General features: G+C 39.7%; 1 protein-coding gene across 1 annotated transcript in view; it reads left to right on the forward strand.

The window, feature by feature from the left end:
- myo7ab (myosin VIIAb) overlaps positions 1-27,868 on the forward strand; it is a 61,281-nt gene that overhangs the window by 12,301 nt on the left and 21,112 nt on the right. Inside the window, exons 4-22 of the mRNA XM_049591278.1 lie at positions 5,581-5,694; positions 6,201-6,353; positions 11,201-11,385; positions 12,876-12,997; positions 13,174-13,316; positions 13,452-13,565; positions 15,090-15,243; positions 15,375-15,451; positions 17,115-17,234; positions 18,322-18,464; positions 18,566-18,776; positions 18,923-19,058; positions 20,258-20,364; positions 22,423-22,560; positions 23,146-23,304; positions 23,727-23,819; positions 24,489-24,583; positions 24,688-24,772; positions 24,930-25,148. Coding sequence (XP_049447235.1) covers positions 5,581-5,694; positions 6,201-6,353; positions 11,201-11,385; positions 12,876-12,997; positions 13,174-13,316; positions 13,452-13,565; positions 15,090-15,243; positions 15,375-15,451; positions 17,115-17,234; positions 18,322-18,464; positions 18,566-18,776; positions 18,923-19,058; positions 20,258-20,364; positions 22,423-22,560; positions 23,146-23,304; positions 23,727-23,819; positions 24,489-24,583; positions 24,688-24,772; positions 24,930-25,148 — 2,568 coding nt within the window. The remainder of the gene's footprint in view (positions 1-5,580; positions 5,695-6,200; positions 6,354-11,200; positions 11,386-12,875; positions 12,998-13,173; positions 13,317-13,451; positions 13,566-15,089; positions 15,244-15,374; positions 15,452-17,114; positions 17,235-18,321; positions 18,465-18,565; positions 18,777-18,922; positions 19,059-20,257; positions 20,365-22,422; positions 22,561-23,145; positions 23,305-23,726; positions 23,820-24,488; positions 24,584-24,687; positions 24,773-24,929; positions 25,149-27,868) is intronic.

Consider the following 27,868-nt stretch of genomic DNA (forward strand, 5'->3'; position numbering starts at 1 on the left):
GTATTGTACCGTACTGTACCCTACCGCATCGTAATGTGATTTCACCTTTGCCAGTTTTGTAAATGTGACATCACTTTCCAAACTCTTGAGTGTTGCTCTTCATACAGTTTCTGCTTGTTCGTCAAGTCAAAGTCGGACAGAACTTATTGTGCTTAGTTACTGTTACTAAGCTGTGATTGGGTAATCACTATTCAGGGGTGGGGGCTAGAGAACAGTCTGATTTTCTTTATTATGTTTTACACTGTTCACATAGTTTTAAAGTCAGCAATCATGCCCATACCAATGCCTCTGAGGAACTACATATGTAGCAGTATTTTGGGGTTTGTTTTAAAGAGTGTTGGCGGCTGAAGGAGGACAGCAGAAGGTGACTCCTGTTTGGGCTGCAAAACTAACTACATTATCCTTGTGGGTGACACTGTAAAGGCTTCTTAAAACCCAGATAAGCTGAATGCAATTATAATATCAGTAAGATTAGATGGAACGTGATAAATAAATGAGATTGTTGCAACAGCAAAATCAGATACAGCAAAAACTCTAAGAACAGAATGGATTCATTATTAAGCAAAATAAGGGTGTTCAGCATAAAAGCACTGTGTCTGAGGATCAGGTTACCAGAATATCTGGTACATACTTACAGTATACATGTTCACACTCGCTATTTGCTTATTATGCGTTAAAATTTGTGAGCTGGTGGCCCAGATTTTGAGATTTCTGTCTCTGATGGGAGCACGGTGGGGCAGTGGTTATTGATTGCCTCACAGCAAGAGGATTCCTAGTTCAAACACAGTCTGCATGTTCTTTCTGTGTCAGCGTGGAATTTCTCCAGGTGCTCCAGCTTCCTCCCACAGTCCAAAGACATGCAGGTTAATTGGTGACTCTAAAATGTCCATAGGTTTTAATGTGAGTGTGAATGGTTGTCTGTCTCTATGTGTCAGCCCTGTGAAAGTCTGGCGACCTGTCCAGGGTGAACCGTGCCTCTCACCCAATGTCAGCTGGGATAGGCTCCAGCCTCCCCCTGCGACCCCCAACAGGATAAGCGGTTACAGTAAATGAATGAATGAATGAATGTCTCTGAAATTTCTGCTGTTAATCAGAAACAATGGAAACTTGTTCTCACAGTGTTCAAAAATTACATTTAGAAAAATCAACAACATTCTTATCTTAAATCTCACTTTCTTTTTTCCTTTGAGGTTTCTTGGTATGAAAGTCAAATTGACCAAATCCTCTCAACTGCACAAAGGTGTCATAAATCCCTCATTTCAGCTTGACTAATGCCACTGGTACAGGGGTACTGTAAGTGTGCGTTTGAGTGTGCAGAGCTTGAATAAATGCAAGACAGGAGATGAAAACATAATACTTTAAGCAATGTCAGATAAAGGTGCTAGGAGACCTGAAAACATTGGAAAATATTATTGACAAAGTCGTTCATCTGGTGACATCGCTGTGCTATGACAGAAATGAGGAAAAGCAATAGTCTGACATGAAGTAAGATGCCAAAAAATGTCTTACAAAAGCAAATTGGTCAGTGACTTAGATGGTAGGCATTCAAGGGGACATGACAGTGGGAGAGATGGACATCTCATGGCTCTGACAGTGTAACAGAGGATGATAGTGGACTGTAAAAGTTGCTGTGCTTCAAAACATGCCGATGAAATTTTAAAAATCTAAGAAAATTATTCATTTTGCTTTCATCAAGATTAAGGCAGTGTCATTCTTAAATCAAACAAGTACTTTTTCCTCCAGTGAAGGGCGGCAGGACAGTCATGCACGTCTCCTATGACAGGCCTGGACCACTTGGGAATTTATTTAAGGAGCAGAGACAAGATTTTTAGGCCAAGAAAATTTGTCGGATGCAACAAGCTATCATTCATACATACCACTTAAAAATGAATATGTTCTTGCAAGAGGCCCACTGTTCTTTGTCTTACCACAGTACCACAAAAGGTAACTGAAAAAAAGTTTTTTATTTCTCATATTTTTATTTAGATGAACCGACTCTTTAAGGGCACACAGAATTATCTACTTACACCTTAATGTTCACAGTATTCCCTTTAAATTAAAAAATATATGATACGTATCTGCTCTATCACACCGAAATTGAGGCCTTTTATGGTTTCATCATTACATCAAGTAGAGATATTCTTGATTATTTTATACAACATGTATTTTGTTATCTTTGAAAAGTTTTGCTGTCTTCAGTAGAATCAAATGATGCTTGTTTGGAAAGCATGAAGTTGTTATTTAGCACCAGTCAGTGGGTTTTGAGAGGTTAAAATGTAGTTCAAGTTAAACAAATAAGAACAAAATGTATGATTAATGCTTGCAATGAAAAATTGAGAGAAATGTGTGCAGTGTTGTTTGACTCCCAGCACACTAAATATATCCCAGCTCAGCTACCACATATCAGGCCATCAACGGTTTCTCTTCAATAACCAGATCCTGGTGCGTCTTCTCCCCCCAGAGTCCTGCAGGGCACGACTCAGACACACTGATCTGTCTCAATCTCAGCTCACAGCCTTCGCTATGAATCTCATTCAATGTGAGACATCTGGATGATGTTAAGTGGAAGCAAAAAATAGCATCCTTAAGGTCACGGTCTAGACTGTAGGGGTGAACACGGAGAGCGTTGTGCTGCAGTGTTTGCCTGCAGCTTCCTTTATGCTTAGCATCCAAACAAAAGATACAGGGCCCAGTTTAAATAACCTATAGTGCATGTTATAAAGTGCATGACACAAGTGCATTTAGGGCATGTCCAGATCCACTTTTGCTGTTAAAAGGTATGTAATCTGGGTGCAAAGGTACCAGAGGCAAAGGGGTTGTATTTAGCCCCTTCATGAAATAATAAATCATTGGGGTGTTTTGGGTGTATAATGAATTCAACCAATCAAAGAGTCTTCTCTTGGGTGTGCGTGGGAGTTGCCCCTGTGTCCCCTTATTAAAATATTTTTTGGGGGGGGGGGGGGGGGTTGCGGGTCTGTGAACACAGCACAGGCAAAGCTCTTCTTTATCTCCCTCAGGAGCAGTTTGTGGAGTTTTGAGTCACGTGGATAATTGATCAGTGATCAGATCAGAGTTGATCAGATCAGATATATAGATGACAGAAGCTGTGTTTTTACTTGTTTTGGGAAATATGCTAATATGGACTCTATACAGGCTCTCAAAGTGGCATATTCTGTGACTTATCTGGGAGTAATTGCTGCAGTATGAACACATTTTACTGCTAGATAAACTGGTAGATACAGTTAAAACTGATAATATGCACCCTACAAAATTTAGACCTTCCCAAACAACATGGAGCTGTGAGGCTGGGGGTTATATCACATCCATACTGGGCTGGAGGTGGTCAGATTAAAGCCTTTTTCAGACTTAATAATCCCATTATGAGAGCTGGCAGCTGAAAAAGTAGGAAACTGGGTGTGTGGTGCAACTCTGATGTTTTCTAGTTATTCAACATACATAATGTAATAACCACAGGCACAAAAACAGTGAGATTATAGCATAACATGATAATGGTGTCACATAACGAGCTCAAACTCATGTGAAACTGCTCATAAAACTTATTGGTAGGTCTTTTGGCAGTTTAATACTTTTTATACCCATTTATATATTTATGCACATTCCTGCACAAAACTGTACAGCTCTTTCATTTTAAAATATACAGTACAGGCCAAAAGTTTGGACACACCTTCTCATTCAATGCGTTTTCTTTATTTTCATGACTATTTACATTGTAGATTCTCACTGAAGGCATCAAAACTATGAATGAACACATGTGGAGTTATGTACTTAACAAAAAAAGGTGAAATAACTCAAAACATGTTTTATATTCTAGTTTCTTCAAAATAGCCACCCTTTGCTCTGATTACTGCTTTGCACACTCTTGGCATTCTCTCCATGAGCTTCAAGAGGTAGTCACCTGAAATGGTTTCCACTTCACAGGTGTGCCTTATCAGGGTTAATTAGTGGAATTTCTTGCTTTATCAATGGGGTTGGGACCATCAGTTGTGTTGTGCAGAAGTCAGGTTAATACACAGCCGACAGCCCTATTGGACAACTGTTAAAATTCATATTATGGCAAGAACCAATCAGCTAACTAAAGAAAAACGAGTGGCCATCATTACTTTAAGAAATGAAGGTCAGTCAGTCCGGAAAATTGCAAAAACTTTAAATGTGTCCCCAAGTGGAGTCACAAAAACCATCAAGCGCTACAACGAAACTGGCACACATGAGGACCGACCCAGGAAAGGGAGACCAAGAGTCACCTCTGCTTCTGAGGATAAGTTCATCCGAGTCACCAGCCTCAGAAATCGCAAGTTAACAGCAGCTCAGATTAGAGACCAGATGAATGCCACACAGAGTTGTAGCAGCAGACCCATCTCTAGAACAACTGTTAAGAGGAGACTGCGTGAATCAGGCCTTCATGGTCAAATAGCTGCTAGGAAACCACTGCTAAGGAGAGGCAACAAGCAGAAGAGATTTGTTTGGGCTAAGAAACACAAGGAGTGGACATTAGACCAGTGGAAATCTGTGCTTTGGTCTGATGAGTCCAAATTTGAGATCTTTGGTTCCAACCGCCGTGTCTTTGTGAGACGCAGAAAAGGTGAACGGATGGATTCCACATGCCTGGTTCCCACTGTGAAGCATGGAGGAGGAGGTGTGATGGTGTGGGGGTGTTTTGCTGGTGACACTGTTGGGGATTTATTCAAAATTGAAGGCACACTGAACCAGCATGGCTACCACAGCATCCTGCAGCGACATGTCATCCCATCCGGTTTGCGTTTAGTTGGACGATCATTTATTTTTCAACAGGACAATGACACCAAACACACCTCCAGGCTGTGTAAGGGCTATTTGACCAAGAAGGAGAGTGATGGAGTGCTGCGGCAGATGACCTGGCCTCCACAGTCACCGGACCTGAACCCAATCGAGATGGTTTGGGGTGAGCTGGACCACAGAGTGAAGGCAAAGGGGCCAACAAGTGCTAAACACCTCTGGGAACTCCTTCAAGACTGTTGGAAAACCATTTCAGGTGACTACCTCTTGAAGCTCATGGAGAGAATGCCAAGAGTGTGCAAAGCAGTAATCAGAGCAAAGGGTGGCTGTTTTGAAGAAACTAGAATATAAAACATGTTTTCCATTATTTCACCTTTTTTTGTTAAGTACATAACTCCACATGTGTTCATTCATAGTTTTGATGCCTTCAGTGAGAATCTACAATGTAAATAGTCATGAAAATAAAGAAAACGCATTGAATGAGAAGGTGTGTCCAAACTTTTGGCCTGTACTGTACATATTGAATATTTGCATGTATTCTTTTCAGATTTTTATTGTATTTTTTTTTCAGCCTATATTTATGTTTCTTAACTTTTACAGTATCTGCTTTTATTTTATTTTCTCTTGTCATGTTTATTGTGCTGCATCACAACGCCAAGGCAAATTTCTTGTATGTAAAAACCTGCTTGGCAATTAACCTGATTCTCATTCTAATTTATTTGCTGTTCCTTCTTTTAATGTTAGGTCTGTATAATGACAAAAAATGACCCATATTTAACGGGAGCTGTGTTTCTTATAATGATCCAGGGGGACTATGTGTGGTTGGACCGTAAAACGGGGCGAGAGTTTGATGTCCCTGTGGGAGCCGTGGTCAAACTGTGTGACTCTGGACAGATCCAGGTTTTGGATGATGAAGGACGGGTAAGTCAGCAGCTGAACAGGAAGCACACCAGTTCTCTTATTGTACATACATACATAAACTTAACGCATTTTCTTTAAAAAGATCTGATTTGTAGTTTGTAATATTATTGTGTGTTTGTTGTTAAATACTTCTCCTCCACTACATCTCAGAGACAAATATTGTAGTCACTCCACTACACCAAGTTGACCCCACATTTAGTTTAATATATTGATGCTACAAAATACAAATCATCTAATAAATTATGATTCACTTTTACAAGTTAAACTACCTGGCAGTATCTAAAGTAGTTAAAATGAGCGCCACCTTTACCAGCTGCAACGTTAAAGTGATGACCACATTAATGCATCAATAATTATAATCCAATGATATGATATATATTTCTCTGAAATGATTGAGTCCAAGTCATGTGACTCAAGTTAACACCTCTGGCAAAACTACCAAGTTGTAAAAAATCAGAATCTTCCAGTCCACTCTAATCCATGCTTACCTCCGCCCCCTCACGCAGGAACACTGGATTTCCCCCCAGAATGCCACCAACATCAAACCCATGCACCCAACCTCCATCCACGGGGTGGAGGACATGATCCGTCTGGGCGACCTTAACGAAGCTGGAATCCTCCGCAACCTGCTCATCCGCTACAATGAACGCGTCATCTATGTTAGTACCCCACTAACACCCACTGCCGCTCTAATCCACAGAGACTACACAAGTGTTTACAGTCACCTACAGTATAACAGAGACACAGAGAGCTTTTAACTCACTTTACATGGAGGGAGTAACGTGGAAATTGGCCACAGCCCAGCGAGGTTCTTTTAAGGTTAAGCTGTTTACACCTACCTCCAATACCCTGACGATGAGTTTACATGTCGCTATAAATACAGCAATAAACAGAATGTCCCCACATTGCTGTTTGACTGAGTACCTGAGGTTTTCCTATGAGGGAGTTTGAAACAGAAGCCTGCTGCATTTACCAAAGAGTAAAAATAGAGATCTTATTTCGTGATTACGAGGGCGTATCAGGGCCATTGTCGGTAAAGAAATAAAATAAGAGGTATAAACAGAGCTGGGAGAGGGAGGTTATATTCAGAGAAAAAACTCAATATTTGTGGGATTTAAGTTGTAAATTTAGGAGGACAAAATGTTGATATCTTTTGATATCAAAGTGGTACATTTATGAGAAAAAACTCACAAATTTACTGCCAGAAAGTCAAGTAACGTGGTATAAAAAGAGACAAAGTTCATGAAGGGAGGAAGCTGTGGTGGATGAATGGGTCATGCACAGGACTTTCACCCAGGAGACTGGGGTTAGTGTCCAATGGGAGTCAATGTTGGCTTTTTATTTTGAGACTTAACTCAGTAGTTTCAGTTTTGTACTGTGCACATAAACTGGGTAAAGCACAAGACTTTGACTGTTGTTTGAGCGTCCAATCAAGACGTCCCGTTATGGTTCATAAGTGGTTCCACAAACAAAGTTGTGCTGACGTCTGTGATGTTACCTGGCCATCAGCTGATTTCTCTTGTAAATGTACCACTTTAAACTCAGAGAATATCTGCATTTAGCTTTTTTCCCCCTGAATTTTCACATTCTTGCGCGGCTCTATATCTAATTAAATTTTTTTACCGCCAATTGCTCCAATACGCTGTCGCATGTAATTGTGACCTGCGCATAATTAGAGTTACAACATTGCTACTTTTACGTCGCTACAATTATTTAACAGTTTTAGTTACTAAATACTTAATCACCATATAAGGCCTTCAGTTTATTTTTCTTTGGTGAATGAGATCTGTTGATTTTAAAGGCCCCATATTGTGAAAAGACAGATCTTCATGTCTTTTTAAATATTAAAGCAGGCACTGGTGGGTCATTTTGTATTTCCTTGTTTGAATGTTTTGTGGTGTATGTGAACAACATCAGCTGACAGAAAGTGAACATGGACCCAAGCTGTTCCTTAGCCATGTAATTCAAGTGAAACATGAAAGCATGGAAACATGTTCGAGAAACCCAAAGTACAAGTATAATATGGGACCTTTAAATGTAAAATTGAAAACAATTACGAGCTGCTTACTTGGTTTTAGATGTTCTTATACATACAGTAACCCAAAACAAGGTTACATTGGTTAACAGGGTGTACTGAAGGGACATCACAGTGCACAACAGAGTAAACAGCTTCTTCTCACCCAAGCTGAGCTGATCTGTGGCCCCCTGCTCCCGTTCACACCTGTGTAGGAGCTTTATTTGGAGAGTAGGCAGGCTTAAATAGGTTTACACTGGATATCTTGTAGTAGTTGGTGTTTGACAACTCAGCTGACCAAAGGAGGGGTACACTCCTAAAAACTTGTACTTTGGTGTGTATTCCTTTTGACAGTGTACCCCAGTTATGGATCTGTAATAGTTTGTGGTTGTTTTGTTCTCTCTCTCTTTGTAGACAAATTGTGGTGGAAGGGTGAGTATGAAATTGGAATATACAAATTGGTGTGACACAAAATATGCTTTTTTGATGCCACAGTTTCCTAGCATACTCTATTTATCTATATCTGTTTTAAACTGCTGTAACTGTGGGTGGTAAGAGCAGCCATGGATGTAATTTCATTTATTTTGCCTCCTTTATCTCAAGATCACAACTGCGTAGGGTTTATTTGTGTGGAACACCTCGTGCTTCAAGGTGTAAAGTCAAGAAATAAAACGTACAAATGCAACTTAAAGGAAATTAACAAGTTAGCATTCAAGTTGCACAAAGCAGCGGAGAACACAAAAGTTTTAAATCTGCAGTTAAAGGTAGTTAAAGTCATTTTTTAATGGAGGTTTGTTGCAGCTCTGTGGTGCAAAGAAACTAAACTTTGGAAAGTGTTAGCATAATGCTACCTGATGATGCTAGAGGTAGAGCTGTTTTGCTGTTTGTTAAAAGACAGTCAGAGATGTATTGAAGATAAGCAGAAAGTTAGATGAGAAGTGTTAAAACTCGTACAAACGCAATTTTTATGCCTCTGCGCCGGTTAGTCTAGGCTGGAGGTATCGTGTTGCCGTGTTGTCTATTCATTCGTCCGTACTTCCCTCCAATTCTTGTGAACATAATATTACAAGAATGCCTTGAGGGACTTCAAATTTGGCACGAACATTTAGTTGGACCAAATGATGAACCAATGAGGATGCTTTCAGACCTAGAGTTGTCTTGCTTTGGTCTGAATCAGGGACTATTTTTTTTACAAAGTTGTATAATTGCCTAGAGTTGGTTCATGTTCTCACGGCAGCATTTACAAGGGGACCAGATCAAATGCCTTGTGTGAGAAAGCTGCTCTTGATGGGTCAGAATTTCCATGTGGGAAAAATCCAGGAAGTAAACAAAACGCTGAAGAAGAGTACACTTGCAAGATAAATGTGACACTTTCTAATGTCACAATGGAGGGACAACTACGCAGGTTGATTTTAGCGCTGCTCATCGTGGACTATATTGCTGTCATTGTTCATTTTAGTCAAACCATACAGTTTGAAAACGAGGCGCGGCTCCAACTAGAAAACAATGTTTTGATGCATTGGATGTGCTGAATGTGCATATTAAGGCAGCACAGGAGGAGGTGCACATTAATAATCCTCCAGGACTGTAACATGCTCATGTTTAACCCAAACAATGTGTCATGTGACTGCAGTTGGTTCAGATCCAGGTCGGAACACGTTCTCACCACAAACGAACCAGAGTTCGTTGGTAACCGGACTGAGACCACCTCTTCAAGAAGGTCTTGTTCCGGTTGTTTTGGTGCACACCTGAGTGTGATTGCTGTGTTCACACCTGCCCAAACAAATTGCACTTAGGGGGCAAACGAACTTGAGTTCAACTGAACCAAACCAAACGGGGCAGGTGAGGAGGCACTCTTAGATTTTGGTGGTCATAGGTCAAAGGTCACTGTGACCTTGCGTCATTCTCATTAACACATTATCCAAAGAAGGCTTTGAGGGAGTTTCCTCAAATTTGGCACAAAGGTCCAATTGGACTTAAGGATGAACTGATAAGAATTGGGTGGTCATAGGTCAAGGTGTGACCTCAAAAAACATGTTTTTGGCCATAACTTAAGAATTCATATGCTAATTAAAACAAAATTTCACACAAATGTCTTATAGGTTATAATGATGAAGTGATGGCATTTTGTATCAAAAAGGTCAACTTCACTGTGACCTCATAGTGTCCTGCAAAAACACATTTATGGCCGTAACTGAAAGTCATATCTCAGAAACAGAAGGGGAGGCATTTGGTCAGATACTGAATTGGTGACACTGATCCCGAAACTGTACTGACTGTATAGTTTAGTAGGCGGTAGTCCTATTCGGTCATGATCTTAATTTTAACTTGGGTAAAATTGGTGTTTTATTCATGGCTTCTCTTGGTTTCAGTCTGTTTTCTCACTTCATTAATGGCTGATTTATATTCTTGCTCATGAGCTCACGGGCGAATTCACAAAGTGATTCTTTGGCTTTTGCAGCCAGTAAACCTGCACAAATAAGACAAAAAGAAACTGTGTAATTCTCAAAGCACTCACAAAGAGGGTACTAACTGAGCTGCTGAACAAATAGTGCATCAGTGCTCCTGTGCTACTTGCATGTATTTAAGTGAGGTAATATGCATACATTTGGTGCTAAATGGGCCCCTTTCAATGCAAATTGCAAAGTCACAGTAAAATTAGCATCTTCAGAAAGTTGGTGGTAACTGAAGCGCATTGACAGACTATATATAAAATGGTTTCTCTGTGTCATTTTTAAATTCCTTAAGTGAATATTTGAGAATTGCCTCTGCACTTTGCCTGTCGGGACGTGGAGCTTGCATTCTGAAAATTTCAGATTTCTTTCTTCTTCTTCTACTAGGCAACATTTATACTTTGCCATGTGGATGACTGCAATCAGATGCTAGAAAAAGGGCAAATTCCACTCAGCTGCAAAGCTTTATGAGCGTGTTTGTGCTGTAATATCATCAGCGCGATATCTTTTGTGAATCCAATCTTGAGACAGGGCAGACAGCAGTTGCAATTGATGCACAATTCATGATGCTATCATCATCATCATATCTGCAATCCAGTCTTTGTGAATTTGCCTGTCAGTAACTTATTTTTGCTGCAACTTCTTCTTTAGCTTTTAAAATCATTTTGAAACATATTTGGATGACTAGATCCATGGTTATGATGATTTCAGAAAGTTTAATTTTGCTGCAAGAATTACAGTTTCATGTGATTAATACAACTGTCTGCAAATTCCATGAGTTCATTGTGTAAATGCAGTAAATTTTCCAATCAGTCATATTAGAGTGACAATCAAATTCAAAGAATTATATAAGCTGTAATCGTCAGTGATTGAAAGAAAAGACAAATGTTAGGAACAAGTAAAGGATGATCGTGTCTACAACTATCTTGAATGATTTGGATAGGTGTTGGTAAAAATAGGAGATATTCTGTTTCTAAACTGCATGATAGCAAATTCTTTTGAAATAATTATTCTTTTATTTTTTGGGGGGTTCCTGCAGACGTATACCGGCTCAATTCTGGTAGCAGTCAATCCCTACCAGCTGCTGCCCATCTACACTCCAGACCAGATCCGCCTTTACACCAACAAGAAGATCGGCGAGTTGCCACCGCACATCTTCGCCATAGCGGACAACTGTTACTTCAACATGCAGCGTAACAACAAGGACCAGTGTTGCATCATCAGGTGTGTGTGAATAGTTGTGAACAGCACTGACATTTGAACAAGTGGTCATCCTGTCTAAATTTCTGCACTAACACAGTTTAAAATATCAAAATGTACTTTTAATGTCTTTGATAGAAAATGATTTTTTCTCCCCACAGAGAGTCTTTTCCTTTTCTTTAGTGGATGTTCAATTCTAGCATCTTTTCGGGATAATATCTTTGAATAATAATCATATCTGCAGAATTGGATGAGAAGATTAATACCAATCTTGCGTCTTTATGCTAAATATGAAGCTACTTTTAGCAACAAGCTAACCTAGCTTAGCCTTAAGACTGGGAACAGGAGAAAACAGTTAGCCTGGCTCTGTTCAACACTAACAGAATTCAGCTACTAGCACCTGTAATGCTCACTAATCAACACATTACAGCTAGTTTCCTGGCAACTGCTCCCAGCCAGGAAATAGTCCAACACATAACCCCTCGTAAAATGTTGATTTGTTGTTTTTACATTTCATTATATATATATATATATATATATATATATACAGTACAGGCCAAAAGTTTGGACACACCTTCTCATTCAATGCGTTTTCTTTATTTTCATGACTATTTACATTGTAGATTCTCACTGAAGGCATCAAAACTATGAATGAACACATGTGGAGTTATGTACTTAACAAAAAAAGGTGAAATAACTGAAAACATGTTTTATATTCTAGTTTCTTCAAAATAGCCACCATTTGCTCTGATTACTGCTTTGCACACTCTTGGCATTCTCTCCATGAGTTTCAAGAGGTAGTCACCTGAAATGGTATATATATATATATATATATATATATATATATATATATACATATATATATATATATATATATATATATATTTAAAAAAAACTATCTTGGAATCAATCAGCTATGGGTCTGACAATAGTTTAGCCTCCGAGGGCTAAGGCTTGCTACCCAAACCATACTGATTTGTTCAGGTCCTATCCCCTGACCAATGGGCTGTCCTCACCCTAACCATTCGAGGTTAATGCCTAACTCCAACCAACGAGTAGAACGGTTTGGATTGGGCGGTGGCAGCAGCAGCAGCCAATATTTTGGGGATTCCAGTGTAGCCAGTAGATATCAGGATAACGGGTACCTTGGCCAAGGACTCCAAGGCTTAGTGTGCTGGCCATTTTTTACAGGCAGATAAGCAGTCTTGGAATGCATCAGTCTCACAGCGATTTATTATGCAGATACATTTTTAAAAAGCTAATGAAAAGCTAAATTGTCATCAGACGATATCCGATGAGTTAAGAGATTGCATTTGGCCATTATGTTTCACCTCTTTTGCTCTTTACATGAACTGTTTACCTGCAGGCAACCAAAGCCAGTTTAAGCGTGATTGGTCAGTACGCCTTAGACAACAAATGAACAACAAAGATTATTCCCAAAATGTCAAATTTTGGAGGAGACATTGTGTGTCTGTGTGTTGTCCGAATGTGTAATGGTCCGTTCTGTGTGACAGTGGTGAGTCTGGAGCTGGGAAGACGGAGAGCACAAAACTGATTCTGCAGTTCCTTGCAGCCATCAGTGGTCAACACTCATGGATAGAACAGCAAGTCCTGGAGGCCACGCCCATCCTCGAAGGTCAGAAAGACGTATTGTTTCTACACTCAAATGTACATGCAAATCTTTTCATCTTTTAACGTTGAGAATGAACTTTGAATCTCAGATGTCAAATCTAATCCATTTTTCTTCAGTCAGTCCTATACAGTTTTGCTTTTTTCCCATCGTCTCACTGTATGATTTGTGATTCCATTCAGCCTTTGGCAATGCCAAGACCATTCGTAACGACAACTCCAGTCGTTTTGGGAAGTATATCGATATCCACTTCAACAAGCGAGGGGCCATTGAAGGGGCCAAGATAGAGCAGTACCTGCTGGAGAAGTCCCGTGTGTGTCGACAGGTGGGAAGCCGGATCGTAATGTCAGATAAAACACATCCTCAGTATCTCTAAAGTCATGACTCTAGGCCTTTTCAAGTTAGTTTTATTTGGTTAAATTTTCTATACTTCTCTGACTCTCCCTGTGTTCTCCTTCAGGCTCCAGATGAGAGGAACTACCATATTTTTTACTGCATGCTGAGAGGGATGGCTTCAGAGATGAAGGCCAAGCTGGGTCTGGACCTCGCCAAAGACTACTCCTACCTCACCATGGTGAGTCTATGGCTGAGTGAGAGACTATTCATACTGTATGTCTGTGTACTGACTGATAAATGGGGTCATTATAGAGCTATTTGGATCCATTAACCTCCACCTCCAATGACAAATACATATAAAACTGACCAGTACTGTGATCCATCATTAGATGATGGAGGTCAAAGTAAGCCAGCATGTTGACTTGTTGGCACTTGTTAGCATTGATGTATGCATGACACCTTTTTTTATTCTCATTATTGTGACTAGTAACTACGCTGGTGGACATTGTGTCTTTCCCAACAGATTGTACTTTGTTAAAAAATTCTGCTAGCTAAATGGCTCAAGTTCTACTTACTAGGTTTTTCTTTTTTCTTTTTTAAAGATATTTTTTGGGCATTTTTTAGCCTTTAATGGATAGGACAGACAAGTGTGAAGGGGGAGAGAGAGAGGGAGTGACATGCAGCAAAGGGCCACAGGCTGGAGTCGAGCCCGGGCCGCTGTGGTGACAGCCTTGTACATGGGGCACCTGCTTTACCACTAAGCCACCAACGCCCCCCTACTAGGTTTTTCTAACCATGTGTTCAACCATATTTCACAGTCTTGCTATTTTTGTTGGATTAAACTAAACCATTTGTTTATATTTATCTACAGTATGTTGATGTTACTTTATGCCGATGATACTAGCTTGTTTTTTCCTAATAGAATTGTTCCCACACCTAGTTTTGGGGGGAAAAAGCGAGATATCAGAATTTAACTAAATTTCTAAATGGTTAAAATTAAACTAACTTTATTTAAAAGTGAATAAATCTAATTTCATGATATTTACTGCTAAAACAATTGTAAATTGTGTTCTTGCCTATTCGTTGAAAGCTTTTGAGAATGATGTTTGGTTGTGCCAAGCTGGAGTGAGAACTGCAGTGGCAATGGGTGTTTTTCCTTCATTGACCAGTTAGTTAGTTAAATTATTGACACAAAAAATCAAACATTTCAGTCCAAACTATAAAAAAATAAATAAAATCAATTTACAATAATGCTGTTAGTAAAAATACACCACAAGGGTGTAGAAAGGGATTTTACACTTGGAAACAAACTTTGAAAATTTTATTATCAATTAATCTGTCCGTTATTTTCTTGATTATTTTATTAAATAATCCATAAAATGTCAGAAAAAAAGAAAATAAAAAATGCTCAAAATATTTTTTTCATATTCAAACGGCTTGAATTAGTTTACTGTCATAGAGGAATAAGAAAAGTGACAAATATTCAAATTCAAGAGGCTGGAACAAGAAATGTTTGAGATTTTTGCTGATTTGTCCATTGGCTTGATTAATCAGCTGATTGTTTCAGCTCTTCAAGGGTTAGATTTATGCTTATTATAGGTGTTAAGCTCTATTGATACGATACTTCAGGCATTAGAACTAATTAGCTGGCAAATGTACATCAGGTTAACTTTCCCACCTCCAGTAGAGAGCAGCGGCCTTCCTTAGCTTTTCAATATAAGATATAGACAAGCTCAAGCTCTCTGTATTGTTTACCTTCCAGGGTAACTGCACAGCGTGTGACGGTCGAGACGACCTGAGCGATTACTCCAGCATCCTGTCGGCCATGAAGGTCCTTATGTTCACTGAGACAGAGAACTGGGAGATCTCCAAGCTACTGGCTGCCATCTTGCACATGGGCAACCTGCGCTTCGAGGGTATGATAAACAGCACACTATTAGGTTCTGCTTTCGTTGATGGTGTCAGAGAGGTGATGTCAGTGTACTTGACTGCAATATATTGAGAGGTGTATCTTGAGCAAAACAGTGGTATTTTTGGTTCTCCTCAGCTCGGACGTATGACAACCTGGACGCCTGTGTGGTTGTGAGATCTCCCGACCTGATTACTGCGGCTTCACTCATGGAGGTATGTATGTGTGTGTGCATATGTGTGTGTACTACGAGCATGGTAGAGAAAGTGTTCAGATCTTTTACTCAAGGAAAAGTATTAATACCGCATGTTTCTGTGTCTATGTGACTAATGGGATTGGTCCAGTATTGAGCCAGACTGCTGCAGCCAGCAACGGCAAAACTGGATGCAATGTATGTCCATCCAAGTTCTCGTGTTTGCCACTGACAGGCTCAGAACAGTACTTTTAGCATGTATAGAGCCACCATATTTTCGGATCTAACCGGGTGAACTAAACGTTTATATCAATCAAACCAGAGTTGGTGATTGTTGGAACAGCAGAAAGATGTACCAAGATGATGTTTATGAATTTTGTTATGTTTCTGCGACTCTGAATGAGGTGTGTTTTTTACAGTGATGAAATTAATGGTGGGTTTGACAATGATGATTGCAGGGCTGTTTCTGGTTTTACAAAAAGGATCTTACTGTTTAACATAAAGGTCTATCTCTATAGGGATCATTTCCATAATGTTGTCAGACACGTAGAATAACAATATGAGCCTGTCAGTGGCAAAATGAAGCACTTTTAGTGGACATACATTGACAGTGCTCAATTTTCCGCGGGGAATACATGCTTCTCTTCTTCTCTCTTCTCATCTCTTTCCTGTTTGTTTGGGTGTTTGTTTTGTTTTTTATCCCATCCATGACCCTTCAAGTGGACAAAAATGTCCATTTTCTAGAAAGTGTCCCACAAAAGGTCACAGGGGGTGATTTTTGTGGGATAAAAATGCATTACAGGGTCAAATAACGGATTTTCATGCTGAAAGTTGGGATTTTGAAATTTCAACCAGAATGACAACCCCATACAAAAACTCATCCCCCTGTGACCTTTTAATTTGTCTGTGAGGGAGTTTTGAATTTTGGAAATGGACAAAAATGTCCAGGGGTAACATACAAAATAATATAAAAAATAAAATAAAAATTTTGGAAATTTTAGTCAGTGATGTTGCAATTACCCAGACCCCAAAGTGGCACCTTCACAATGTTTGTTTTTTCCAAACTGATAGTTTAAAATTCAAAATGACTAAAAATTGTTTTGTATCATTAAAATAATTAAAAGGAAAAGCAGCAAATCGTAACATTTGAGAAGCTGAAACCATAAAATGTTTTGTTATAATCAAACACTAATTGTTTTAGTTCTATCAACTGTTGGGTCATTTAGTAGAAAGAATATTTAATACTTTATAAACGTCTTCATGTGTTTTGTATGCTAAATCCTAATGTTTAAGTTGTAACTACAGCTGTCAAGTAACGATAGTGAAATAAAAAGTACAATATTACCCTCTGACATGTAGCGTAGACGTAGAAAGTTCCATGAAAAGGAAAGTCTCAAGTACAAGTACCTCAAATTTGCAGTTAACTACAGTACTAGTAAATGTACTTAGTAGCATTCCTGTCTACACAATAGCCAAACTAGTGTGTATCAGAAAAAGTAATCACTTGCCTAAAGTCCACCCATATCTCTGCATCAAGTGATGTGACACATATTGATAATGGGTTCATTGCAATGCAGCACATTTGTGATTGTGTCTTAGAAAAGAGAAGCACACTGTGAAGCTGCTTTAAATTGGAGTCCATTTTCGCTCCTTTTTCTGACATTGCTTGTTGTGCACTCTTGTAGGTGGAGCCTAAGGATGTGATGGTGTGTTTGACCACACGAACCCTGATCACACGTGGTGAAAGTGTCGCCACGCCACTCAGTGTGGAACAAGGCCTGGATGTGAGGGACGCCTTTGTCAAGGTACCGATTGAATACAAATACAGTAGTCTGTTACTGGAAATAATCCAAACTCTTTTAACCTCTCACAGTAAGAAGACGATCATGTAGCCTTTAAAGAACAACTTTACAGCAGTTTGTTTTCGCTGACCTGCGGTGCTGTAACTTCTCACTTTGCTGCAGTGATGTAGAGATGCAAATGTACAAGATATACACATCATAATGAAAATTAGCATATGACCAAAAAGGAAAAAAAAAAGATTAAAGTAAAAGTAAAAAAACAACAACTTAAAAATCCTAACCCTAACCAAACTACACAAGAGACGTTTTTCTTTTCAGAATCACGCATCCTACTGAATTTAAACTTTTTTTTCTTTTTTTTTTTAAAGATTATTTTTTGGGGCGTTTTGCCTTTAGTGGACAGGACAGTGTGAGAAATGGGGGAGAGAGAGAGTGGGGGGATGACAAGCAGCAAAGAGTTGCAAGCTGGAGTCGAACCTGCAGCCGCTGCAGCAAGGCATCGCCTCTATAGATGGGGCGTCGGCACTATCCACTACTCTGCCGACGCCCCCTGAATTAAAACTTTTAATGGGAGAAGATAGTGAAACACTGCTTTTCAGCCTGGGATTAAATCACAATTGAAATCACTTGTCACATCCTGAAGGTCAAGATTCACAAAAGTTAAATCTGAGGTGTTACAAGATAATTAACAAGCTATGGAAGCAAAGAAAAACATACTTCTGCTAATTATAAACTTTTTGTCAATTACTCACTTTCTTGCCCCTAAAATTTGAAATGGCAAACTGAAAATTTGATCAGATGATGGCGATAGATGAAAAAATCAGAGGACCAAAGGTGTTACAGTTTATCCTCAGGGAACCATGAATGTGTCACCAAATTTCACAACAATCAATCCAATCGCTGTCAGGAGATTTCAGTTAAAAAATTCAACCTCAAGGTGGCACTAGAGAAAAAGTCTGAGAATCAAAGGGAAGTATCTACAGCATGTTTCATGATAATCCGTCCAATAGTTGAGATATTTCAGTATGGACCAACAGAACAACAAAACCATCAGTGTGTGTTCTTACTGACCGTGTGTTTCATCTTCCAGGGGATCTACGGGCGGCTGTTTGTCTGGATTGTGGATAAGATCAATGCTGCCATATACAGACCACCATCCTGCGAGAGTAAGATCATGCGCAGGTCCATCGGGTTGCTGGACATCTTTGGTTTCGAAAACTTCACCGTCAACAGGTGAAACCGTGTCAAGTTCATAGAAAAATCTTGTTAGTTTGTCAAATTTAATACTGAACATTCACAACTGCTTTCTCTCCTCTGATTTTTCGTCACTGCAGTTTTGAACAGCTGTGCATCAACTTTGCCAACGAGAACCTGCAGCAGTTCTTTGTTCGCCACGTCTTCAAGCTGGAGCAGGAGGAGTACAACCTGGAGGACATCAGCTGGCAGCACATCGAGTTCACAGACAACCAGGATGCTCTGGACATGATCGCCAACAAACCCATGAACATCATCTCCCTCATTGATGAGGAGAGCAAGTTCCCTAAGGTGCAATACAAGGGAGAATCACAGCAGTCTGTTGTTTGAATTATACATAGTCTTCTAGTTGTGGGCCATTTACAAGATCATTTGAAGTGGGATGTGTCTGTGTAAGAACTCAACAGATTTATTTTTCTTTTCTTGTCTTCTGTCAGGGAACTGATAATACGATGCTGTACAAGCTCAACTCGCAGCACAAACTCAACTCCAACTACATCCCTCCTAAAAACAGCTACGAAACCCAGTTTGGCATCCAACACTTTGCTGGAGTGGTGCATTATGAGACCAGAGGTGTGTTCAGTTTCATCCATGTTGCTGCATGTTGTTGCATCTTCATGCTTTGTTTTATGCACTTTCTTCTCTTGTTTGTTACACTGCAAATTTTGGCTCAGACTCTCAAGAAAGTAGGCCTGCCCCCAACTAAAAGTTTTCCTAGTCGACCAGTAGTCGCCATTTAGGGCCATTAGTCGACTAGTCACCTGCATGTTTACGATATTAATTTAATCATTAAATGATATATTTTGGACGGGGCAACACAATGGTTTGAGTTGAAGGTGTGAGAAAGAGTAGTATCAGTAACATTGTTAACACTGCTACATTACAGAGAAATACAAAAGCGTACTAATGAACCTTCATTAATATAGGCCTATATTTTATCTACAAGTGCACGTCACACACTGAGCGAGTCGCCTGTTAATGACGCTGTGGGCTAATGGGCATGTAGCTACTTCCATGTTTCAGATGATACGTCATGTTTGTAGTCGACCAATGAAGATGAGTTTACATATCACCTTGGATTCGTCCTTCACCTTCTCAAAATGATCCCACACTTTGAATTTCCTGCCCGACATGTTATTAACTAGCCTGTGGAATAACCGCAGGTACCAGCCCTGGAAATTAACCTGCTCTGTCTGACTGCTGAGCGTGGACACTTCCTGTGTCTGTGCTTTCAAATTAAATTCCCACATGGTCCACTCATATAGGTTTTGATTATTTTGACAAGGTGCAGGTCCTAATAGAGTTTTTTTCTCTGTGACTAAGCGCCCAATGAAATCTTGCCAACTATTGACCTTTCTGGTTGATTAACATTCAGTCAACTATTAGGGGACAGCCCTACAAGAAAGTATTCTAGGAAAGTAAAAGGTCAGATAAGATTCAAGAAGCTGAACAATCCAAAATTTGGCTGACCTGAACAAACCTTAATAGAGAGAGAGAACACCAACTCTATAATGCCACATATGGACAAATGTAAAGTCATAGAAACAGCGACATGTGGCAGTAAAACAAAAGCCCTATCTGACATGGAATGTTTGGACTGTCGGTTGACGAAGAAAAAAAAAGCAAAGTAGTCGTGCACATCCAAAAATGTTTGGACAATTAAAAAACCCACCTTGAACACAAACTGGATCAGAACTAAAAACAGCCATGTTTTTTTTTTGGTTTGGATCAAAAGCGACTTCATAGTTTTGTTTCCTCCGTCTCTCCTCCAGGCTTCCTGGAGAAAAACCGAGACAGCCTCCACACCGACATCATCCAGCTCGTCCACTCGTCAAAGAACAAGTTCATCAAGCAGATCTTCCAGGCTGACGTGGCCATGGTGAGACCAACAAATTCTGTAACGCCTCTAGATTTTGGTTTGCATGAATGCCTGTACCTGTGGACTGATATTTTTTGACCTTCTTTTGAGCTTTTGTTATGACTTTAAAGTGTCTTCAAGTGATAATGTCGCTGGTGACTTTTGCCTCCCTTTAGCTTTTCTCCTCACGGTGTTGGCTTTTAATTAATGCTGCAGCTCCTCCTCTCATTCTGCTGTCTCTCCTCTGTTTCCTCTGTCTCCTCCTCTCACGTCAGTTTCTGTGTGGCTATCAGCAGCCCAGCACCCCTGCTCCCAAGGTAATCAACGGCCTTTAGCAACATGTGGTCACTGAAAAAACCCTGTGTTTGTTAAACTGAGTAGAAACCCATGATACCCACGCCCCCTTCCCTTCCTTAAGCTCTCTTTTTATCCTACAGGTGTGCAGTTTGTTGTAGCAGAAACCAGAAGGAAGTGTGTTCATGTGATGAGATTCATTAAGTTACTGAGAATTTAACCAGCAAACTCTCTGACATGCACTTCCTACTTCTCATCTATCATCCAAGCACGTATTGCTGTCAACAGGACAATTTGAAGACATGCAGAGAACTGAGGGGCTTTTGAAAGAGAAAGTTCTGTCGTGTTTTCTGCTTCACTTTGAGCATTCCAGCTGTCAGAGAATTTTGCGTTGGTTTCCTGTTTCATTCGTCTGTGGTGTACAGTAGTATCGATGTGTGTGTGCACCCTGTGTTTTCACTGTGTGCCCCTGTGTTCAAAATGTGTCCAGTGTTCATGCACATGATGCAAACTCTTTACAAAATGTGCTAAAAACAAAAACCCGACTGTCTCCATCAGTGTGAGACTGGTGTGTATTTATAAAATTACAGGAACAATTTTAAAAACAGATTCATCAACAGATCATTTAGTGGCATTTTCGTTTTTGGCTCGAGGAAATTGCAAGCATGATAACCAGGGGAAATAAAAAATTAAAACTCAGTGGTCTGGAAGGCAGCATTTGAAACCCAACTTGCCAAGTAATTTTCCACCATTTATTAAAGATATGCTCTGCAGGATTTTCCTATAAAACAGTGTATAGACTCAAAAAGAAGTAATCCCTCGCAATATGAACATGAACATATAAACAAACAGACAGAAAAAAATAATATTTACAAATAATGAAAGGCATAATGGAAAGTAATTGTCAGTGTATAGTTACTTTAATTTACACATTCGAAAAGGAGTTGGAGGAAGTATAAACATATTAAATCCCACCCCTTCTCCATACGTCATTGAGTGACATGTAACAGACAGCTTCCTTATACAGATAAACCTACACCTAAGACTTTTCTAAATATACTGTTGTTATTACCTTTTAACTTTGTCACACAAAAATAACCTATGTTTAAGTATATAATAGTAAGTACCATCTATCTGTCTAACAAAAACCTATCTTTGTATATAGTATAGATTACCAATTATCCATGACGTACACGTGTTAACCAGTCCAAATGTATAATATTTACTACCAAATGTCTTTGCCTTACAAAAAATATAAATAAATGTTAATATTACATATATATCTTCATCAACTTGTCCCGCTATCTTTTTATATTTAAATAACTGAACATCACTTAAGTGTGTGGCGGTGTATTTGTCTGCTGAGACTCTGCCCTCTACCTGTATTTTTGTATTTTCTGCATTGAGGACATACATGTGGCATGTAGCCCCACAGCGCTCAGGTGAGGTCAGGGCTTAATAAGAAAAAATAGCGACCAGGTGCCAAACTCTAAGCAGCACACATTGCCGAGACACAACGCCGGAAAAAAAAAAGCAAAGCTAGTGAGGTGAGACGCCAAAGGAGAGTGAAACCAGAGTTGGCTTTTACTTTCACTTTTGCAAAAACAAATTGCTACAAAACTTAAATCTTTTGCAGTTGTGAAGGAGTGAAGGTTTTGAACAATGTGCTCGTGTCGGTTGGCAGTAAATGAAAATGTGTTTATTCACTGTATTTGGTTGTAGAGGTTTGTTCATTGGGTTGGTGAAACATAGTCTTATGTATTTCTACCATGTGTGTGTTTGCAGGGTGTTGAGACGAGGAAGCGCTCCCCAACTCTGAGCAGTCAGTTCAAACGCTCCCTGGAGATGCTGATGCGGACGCTTAGCGTGTGTCAGCCATTCTTCGTTCGCTGTATAAAACCCAACGAGCTCAAGAAACCTATGGTGAGATCATTTCCTGCATGTTCTTTACAAAATGCAAGACTTTCCAAGTCCCCAAATCAATCTCGGAGCACATTTCTGAATTGTTGTTTGGACTAGGAAAAGGGGGATACTGCCTAACAGCACCTCTAAGGTTCACGAATTAATACAACATACACAAAAAGAGTGACAAAATGACAAGTTTTGACTTTTAGAAATAGTTCAGCACATAAATTCTTGCTTTAACACTTAAGTTTTTATACATTTGAGATAGAACAGATTCATTATTTACAGATTTCTTACCTTTAGTCAGAGCCAGGCTGGCTGTTTCCCATGTTTCCAGCCTTTGTGCTAAGCTAAGCTAGCTGGCTGCCGGCTCCAGCTGCTGTAGCTTTATATTCATCTTACAGAAATGAGATGGTATCAATCTTCTCATTTAGCCCTTAACCATTACTCTGACTAGCCTAGTCCATGTATAAACACCTGTAAAGACTGACCATATTAAAATTTCAGGGTACATTAAGCTCATTTTTACTTCAACTTTCATAAAATTAAGCTCTTTCCTCTTAAGTTTTGTTGCTTTTTAACCCTTTATTATGCATGTTCCAGTTATTCGACAGAGAGCTGTGTATTCGTCAGCTACGATACTCCGGCATGATGGAGACCATCAGGATACGGCGGGCAGGCTATCCCATCCGATACTCCTTTGGCGAGTTTGTGGACCGTTACCGAGTCCTCATGCCTGGCGTCAAACCTGCTCATATACAGGTCAACAACACAAAACACAGTCTAGCTAAAACCTGTTTAAAGGGGAAAACAGTAACATTATTAAAGGGTCAGTTCACCCAAGAAAGTGAAACTGAAAGTGAAGAGCTGCCTGAAGTCAATGTCGGGTTGCTGCGGCTGAAATATGTGCTCTACCACTGTCTCCATCAAGTTGTTAGTATAATGTTGCAATAACATTATGTCACAGCTAACGTAGCAAATGTCTACAAGTCACTTTATATCTTTATCAACGTCATTTCCATGTAGCCAGAACTGATAACACACTAGCTGTGTAAGGCTGTAACTTCAAGTGATTGTAATGTTTTCCTTCCTTGATCCCTTTTTGAGACCATACAGGATCAACAGTCTTTAAAACAGTGCTGGTGCAGGAGTCCTCACGTTTACATCGTTCTTTCTCCTTCCAGGAAGACCTCCGAGGGACCTGCCAGCAGATCGTCCTGGCCCGGTTGGGAAAACACGATGACTGGCAGATTGGAAAAACTAAGATTTTCCTAAAGGTTTGGGGTTTTTTGTTTGTCTGTAAAAGTTTTTGAGGCTTGAGTTTTCTGCAGCATCTTGGCTGCAGAAAACTCAATAGTGTGCACCCAAGAGTTCACTTACTTTGGTTCTGATCCAAATTTAATTTTAGTGGTAGTTGTTTTTTGACAGTTAAAGGGCTATCAAATCCAGTGAGGATACAAAACCAACCAAAACTTTCCAGCTCCCCTAGATTGTCTTCTTGCTGTCCGTCCCAGCCTCATTGATTCACACTTAGGACATAAATCTTAAAAAAACAGATCAGGAACATCAGGGCCAATGAAATATTTTGTTGTGCACCCCTGTTTGACACCTGCACCTCCACTTCCCTCTTCCCTATTTAATTTTAGATATTCTAATCACACACAATTAGATTTAGGAACAGCACCATGTTTGCAATATATCAACTGATATAATCAAGATTTTAAAATTAGATTTTCACACAAGAGAAATTACAGGAGCCATGATAGGACCATTATCATTTCAGCTGATGTTATACTGGAGTGTATGTATGCGTAGGTGTATATTAACAAACAACTTTGAAAGTAAACAAATTGGACTTCGGGGGCCCCCTGACAGTTTTGGGCCCCGTGGCTGTTTGTCCTCTTTTTTTACTTCGTCTTTATTTGTCTCTGCTCATTTCTTGTCAGGACCACCATGACATGCAGCTGGAGATTGAGAGGGACAAAGGCATCACTGACAAGGTCATCCTCATCCAGAAGGCTGTGCGTGGACTTAAAGAGAGGTGAAGAACTCTGCAAGAGACATAGATTGATACTTGAGTAAATGTACTTACATTCCACCACTGCCTGGTTTAAAATCTATTTCCTGTCTCCTCTTCTGTCGTAGGACTCACTTTCTCAAACTGAGGAGTGCTGTGACTTTTATCCAGAAGATTTGGAGGGGTTATCGCTGCAGGAAGAATTACCAAACTGTAAGTGTTTACACCTTTAATGGGGAGTTTTGTAGCATTAATTGGTTAAATGTTATTTTCTTCTCTGACGCATTGTGATGTTTTGTTATGTCTATGAGCTGCACGACTCAAACGTCCCATTCACACTAACATCATCTCCACCTTTCCTCTCCTTCAGATGAAGGCTGGCTTTGTGCGCCTCCAGGCCGTCTACAGGTCAAGGAAGCACTACAGAAGCTACCGGGTGACTCGCCTTCGTGTCACTCTCATTCAAGCCCGTTGCCGCGGCTTCCTCATCCGGCAGACATTTTGGCGGCGTCTGCGTGCCGTGTTGACGCTTCAGGCCTACACCAGGGGCATGATAGCCAGACGCCTCTGCCAGAGGCTCAGGGCAGAGGTAAAAAGTGGTTGCATTTATTACTGCTACATATGTCATGTTAAAGTGGCAGACCGAGAGGGCCACTGGTGTTGAGGGCAGGTGTGTAGTATTATATAGGGGAAAGAAATTGTGATTGATTTGGCAAAAAGAAACTGTGAAGCCTTATTATATTTGTTCCTGTAATGCCATGATCAGATGAACCAACCCCAACAATGATTAGACAGTTTTGGACATTTTTGCTTATTTGTTTTCTTGCTCAGAGTTAGATGAGAAAGTCAATACAACCTCCATCGGGCCTCATTCAACAGTCCATGCACACAAATCTTGGCATAAAAGTAATTTTAGGGCTGCCCCCTGAAAAATTGCAAATTCAAATCATCAGTCAGAGACCCATGTTTTTCTTTCATTTTTGTCAGTGTACGTCTGGGGATGTTTTAGTCCCCACATTTAGCTGCAGAGTGAGCGCACCTCACTGTCACGCTGCAGGCAGCCGCGGACACAGCATAAAGGAGAAGAATTTTTGCAGCATAAGGCTCTGAAATAACACTATGTTTTTCCTTCTGCTTAGAAGTGGTGAATTAACAGCTCACAGCAACTTAATACGACACAGCCTCTGGTTTTTGTTTGATATCTTGTGTTGGAATGTTGATGCACATTTCCGTTCTGTCATTAGCGCAGTTAGCTTGTTTTCTACATTATGAGTGTCACTGTCACGCTTAACGTCCCTCTGAACCCTGCTCAAGCTCTTTATGGAAGAAAGGAACAAATAATCAAATATTTATATTCAACTGATTGATTCAGGTGGGTAAAGCCCTAAAACTTTTATTTAAATTCAGGATTCATCAAATTTTCTCACCTGAATTTGTTCGTACTCTATAGACAAATTTAAAACTGCCTCAGACTGTACATACACACAAATGATGAGCTGTCTGTAAATATAAGCACATACTTTTTAACTAAATACACAGCAGATTAAAACCACTTTCATTAAAAGACTTTAATAGACAGATATTTTTAAAAAAAATGGTAATTTAGTAACACATCTTCCAAATGTATGAAATAACTATCAAAATTACGCCCCTTCATACTCATCAATTATTGTCATGATTAAACTATCCAACTATAAAAATTGAGTGCACCAGTCTTGGCTTACAATTGAATGTATATGAATCCATAGAAAATCCAAGAAAATCCATATTAAATAGTAACAATACTGAGTGCCCTGAAATTGCACACATGTAACCACTGTTAGGCATCTAGAGTATACAAAAGACACTGTTTTGCTTCCCATTCTCACCTGATACCTTCTCAGGTCCAACTCAGAGGGAATAGCAGATTGGGCTTGTATAGAGAATAAGGAAGTGGCAGTTTGCTGATTGGAAATAGCAGGCACAAGCTGTTTAATTTAGAATTATTCTGATTCACTAACACACATGGTGATAAGAACAAAATTGGCCAGCGCACTTATTTTGTGTGCAAAGAACGCACATTTCTACGCACATATAAGTGAAGGAGGCCCATTGTCAGTATGCAAAATATGAAACTACAGCCTACAGGTGGTGAGCTGAATCACTCCTCCTGTAAGTTGTTGTGTAAAGTTAAAGTTCAAACCCTACCTGCTTCTATGCGTCCATCAGCCGCAAAGGAAAAATAAATGTGACACTGTTTTAGAAAGTTGGTCACAAAGGAGGTCTGCAAACTGTAGGCTCCTAATAATTAGTTGCTGACCAGCAAACAGTGATTGAGTTGATTGCTGTCGCCTGAAGAAGATCTTGTAGATCAAAGCGTTGCCTTAAAAGAAAAGACAAACTTTTTATTAGGAGCCCACAGTGGGCAAACTTTCTCTGTGACCTGCAGTGACGTATTCTTTGTCTTGCACCTGAGTGTTTTTGCCTGGATGTGAGCACACTTGGTCCCTCTTCTGGTGTTTGGGAAAGTTACAGTAGCCTAGGGGTAGGCAACCTGTGGCTCTTTATCCCCTCTACAGTGGCTCCCTATGGGTTTGTCAAAAAAGAAACATAAGAAAAAGGAAATACATTTTTCATACATCATTGTTCTAGGCCTAAAATGATTTTACCTCCTCTAATTGTAATAATGTGTAAAAATGGCTCTTTTACTAGTAAAGGTTGCCGACCCCTGCAGCAGCCGGATGCAGCCCCCTCCTTGATTTCACCATCTTAAAAAGGGTTTCAAACTCTGTCAGATGATCTGAAAAGCACTTTGTCTGATGCAGACTGAGGCCTTTAAACAAACTGCATCCGAAAAAAGACTCAGTCATGTCTCTCAAGACAAGTCTCTCCTGTGAGCCTGGCCTAAAATCTGTCACCGTAAAACCTTCTTTTATACATTTTTTTATTAGTTTGATTAACCTGGTTGCATGTTGTCTGTTTGTGATATATGGAAATGTTTGTTTCAGAATGTTTTTAGTAAAAAAAGAAAATGCCATTTTATCTGTTGCACTTTTTTTCTCTGTCCCTGTTCTGAAAGACAATGATGAATAAATTATTTGTTTTGTAAATGTTTGTTTAATCTCAGTTTGTTATCAGCTTGATAAGATATAAATAGCTTTCGGAGAACTATCAGATAATATCCCTGAGCGAATCTGCAGTTCCAGTGACCCGTCCACGAGGAAGTTAAGTAGTTAGTTAAATAATCTACATTAGCTAAATACTGAATAGAGATCAACGTTCTGTCTACTGCGTTTCGCTTTTTAAGAATAGTTTATATTCTTTTTAGTC

This window comes from Epinephelus fuscoguttatus, linkage group LG12, assembly GCF_011397635.1.
Source record: "Epinephelus fuscoguttatus linkage group LG12, E.fuscoguttatus.final_Chr_v1".
NCBI lineage: Eukaryota > Metazoa > Chordata > Actinopteri > Perciformes > Serranidae > Epinephelus > Epinephelus fuscoguttatus.